Raw genomic sequence first — 2,626 nt, 5'->3', positions numbered from 1 at the left:
TGTTAACTAAAGACATGTAAAGAGTTCCCACYGTTTTTTTTTCAGCCAGGCACATTAAGGTGTCTGGATTTGATTTTGTGGAGAAAAAGAACTTTTTTTTTTAGCTGAGAATTTTCTTCATTTTTTATTTCCTCTGATAGGAATCTAGCTAATCTGATTCAGTTCTACTGTTTTGCAGAGATTGAATCAGACTCTTAGTTTTATCAAAGACCCATGCTGACTAGCAGAGCAGGTAGTTCTTCTGCAGCTCCCAACTCTTATTTCTCAACTCCCTTTAAGCTTGGTGTTGGATGATCGGGTTGACACATGTGCAGCCCACAGTGATCATTTTCTTCTCCAGCCGATATGAGTGTTGGCAGCCCCTCTGCTCCCGCCGGAGAACAAGGATCTCCTGACGGATGGGAACAGAGTTGACGCTGTAGTCAAGTTGCCCGGCCAAGTCCACACAGCTGGAGTGGCGGCACTGGGCATCAGCAATCACCTGGGGGAAGCGATTGGGGTCCTCATCGATTCTGTAAATTGAAATGAAAGCATAGGGRAGTGCTTAGAATGGAAGTGCTGCTGCGTATTGGGATGGTCTGGATTGCTGTGGGCTCTTAGCTTGAGGACCAGTATGTCCTGGAAGAGACTGCCCAAGAAGGGGCACTAGACCTTCTGCTACTGTAGGTTTTGAAGCGTAACTTGGACAAGTATRCCAGGACTATTCAACTGCCTTTGCAAAGGGCATGTTTCAAATGACCACTAATTTTGAAAGATTGGTTAGAAACAGTCTGAGCGCTACAACATGTCAGATTGACTAATGGTCCCCAACACCTTCAGCTCCCCCTCAAATCATGAGATGTTCTTAAGGCCTAATTCTGATGTTATTGAACCACCACTGACTTAATTGGTGCAGTATTGAGCCTCTGAGGTCTTTCTGATGATTTCTTAGATAAAAAATGCATTTGAAGATAAAGCTTGCTCCAATAAATTAAATCACAAATGTAATTTACTGTGTCTTTTACATGTTGTCCAGACCATGCTTTTGCTCTGTACTCCTTTCTGTGTTGGATAGCTTTCAAGGGGGACTATATGGACTGTGGATTTCCTTATATTGCCAAAACTCTCATCACTGAAGTATTGAAAGGAAAGTAAAACCTCTGCGTATTCACGACCAAAGAAGCCAGCGTATTTCTTGACTACAGGAACAGAGATCATACCTGTAATCCCATGGAGCCAGTGACCGGCTGCTGACATCATGAAACAGTTTGGTGTCCTGGTTTATATTTCTGATGCTTACGTTGACTTTCACAGTTTGAGGGAATTGGGAATCTTTCGGGGTCAGGCAACCAGCATCTGCTTGCTTGAAGAGGCTCTCCGTCTTGAGCCGAGGCCGTACCGCCTTCCCGCAGGCAGGGCTGCTGGCTGAGAGCAGGGCCAGCAGCACGAGCAGCAGCGATCTGAACTGGAGACAGCAGGCTCTTTCAGGACACAGTGCAAGTACAGTAACGCAGCATGCCTAACAGTTCCTCTGTGGCGCTGGGAAAGTCATTCGTTCTCAACTAGTTGGTAACTAAAGGTGTATACTGTATGCTGGAGTAATCATGGAACWGCATATGTCATATCCATGCTTGCTTTGAACTAACTAATTCCTACTATCCTGACAGGTATACTACACACTCAGTAGAAATTCGGTGCTAAGAAATACCAATTATACAAACTATCAAAGATATGAGACAGTACAAAGGATATAGTAACACAAAGACACTCTAAGCCTGAGTTTGGAGCTTTCTGCCAGTATTTCTTGACTTCAGAATATATTGCAGTAGCCCAGTTCACTAATATGATAGTGACCAGTTCACACATATAATCTCAGTGCTGCCCCGTGCTGGTGCCATTTAGCAGTCATCTTTTAGCTCTTTTCAGTTATTAATCATTTACACAAGTGTTTTAAAGGTGGGTGTAGATCTCCATTCCTCATAACCATGTATTATAATTTAAAGGCATCTCTATCAAATTGGAAAAAACACAAAGCAAGTACTTACCAGAGATCCAGAAATGGTCAGAGACATTCTACTTCTCTCTGTTGCTGCAGCTGATACCTCTGCTGGGCTCTGTTGACTGAAGGTGTCTGGGCACATTTATGSTGGACTTTTTATAAGGGCTCTTGTGCTGTCCTAGTTAATGTGGAGTAGGTGTTTTTCCCCAACCTAAACTGTGGTTTTTGACCATAACTTAAATTTAAAGGTCTATGTATACATATTCCATTAACGTAGACAGGAGACAGGATATGGGCTCACYCTTTCTTAGATCTATAGATGATGTCATTACGTTAGCTATGTCACACAAATAGTAGCAAAAATCAATGTTGTTATTAGAAAACCGCTGAAAAAATTGGCACACGTGCTGCAGCAAAGGGGTGCAAACTGTGGGGTTTTAAACTGGGATTTGAATGGTCATCTAATCAAATGTAAGTTGAGGCACTTCATGGTCTCTACTTCAGATGAGGTAGCTATCAAAAACATTAATGTCACTGTCACTGTCAGATTTAATYGGTTTTCTCCTCAGTCAGTTTGCTGCCACTTGCCTTGACGTTTGAGCATCTAGATACTTGCCCAAACTTTTCTCAAATTTTCTGGTCTGGATC

At 42.7% G+C, this 2,626-nt stretch overlaps 1 protein-coding gene across 1 annotated transcript; it reads right to left on the bottom strand.

Annotated features, from left to right (window-relative positions):
* Positions 1 to 274: 274 nt before the first annotated feature.
* Positions 275 to 2,051, bottom strand: IL17A (interleukin 17A). Its single transcript, XM_085304865.1, has 3 exons — positions 2,025 to 2,051; positions 1,200 to 1,444; positions 275 to 512 (listed from the first exon to the last, which is right to left on the bottom strand). The coding sequence occupies exons 1-3, from the start codon at positions 2,049 to 2,051 to the stop codon at positions 275 to 277; spliced, it is 510 nt and encodes a 169-aa protein (XP_085160991.1).
* Between the last annotated feature and the right edge of the window lie 575 nt (positions 2,052 to 2,626).

The sequence above is a fragment of the Rhea americana genome, unplaced genomic scaffold (assembly GCF_003343005.1).
Source record: "Rhea americana isolate MKP2758 unplaced genomic scaffold, rheAme1 scaffold_210, whole genome shotgun sequence".
In the NCBI taxonomy this organism is placed as follows: domain Eukaryota; kingdom Metazoa; phylum Chordata; class Aves; order Rheiformes; family Rheidae; genus Rhea; species Rhea americana.
This window is presented reverse-complemented; position numbering and strand designations above follow the sequence as displayed.

Coding starts and splice junctions, on each gene's coding strand:
- IL17A (XM_085304865.1), bottom strand. CDS start 2,051: ATGTCTCTGACCATTTCTGGATCTCTG. Junction 1,445..2,024: donor TGACCATTTCTGGATCTCTG/GTAAGTACTTGC, acceptor TGCTGTCTCCAG/TTCAGATCGCTGCTGCTCGT. Junction 513..1,199: donor CTGGCTCCATGGGATTACAG/GTATGATCTCTG, acceptor TTCAATTTACAG/AATCGATGAGGACCCCAATC.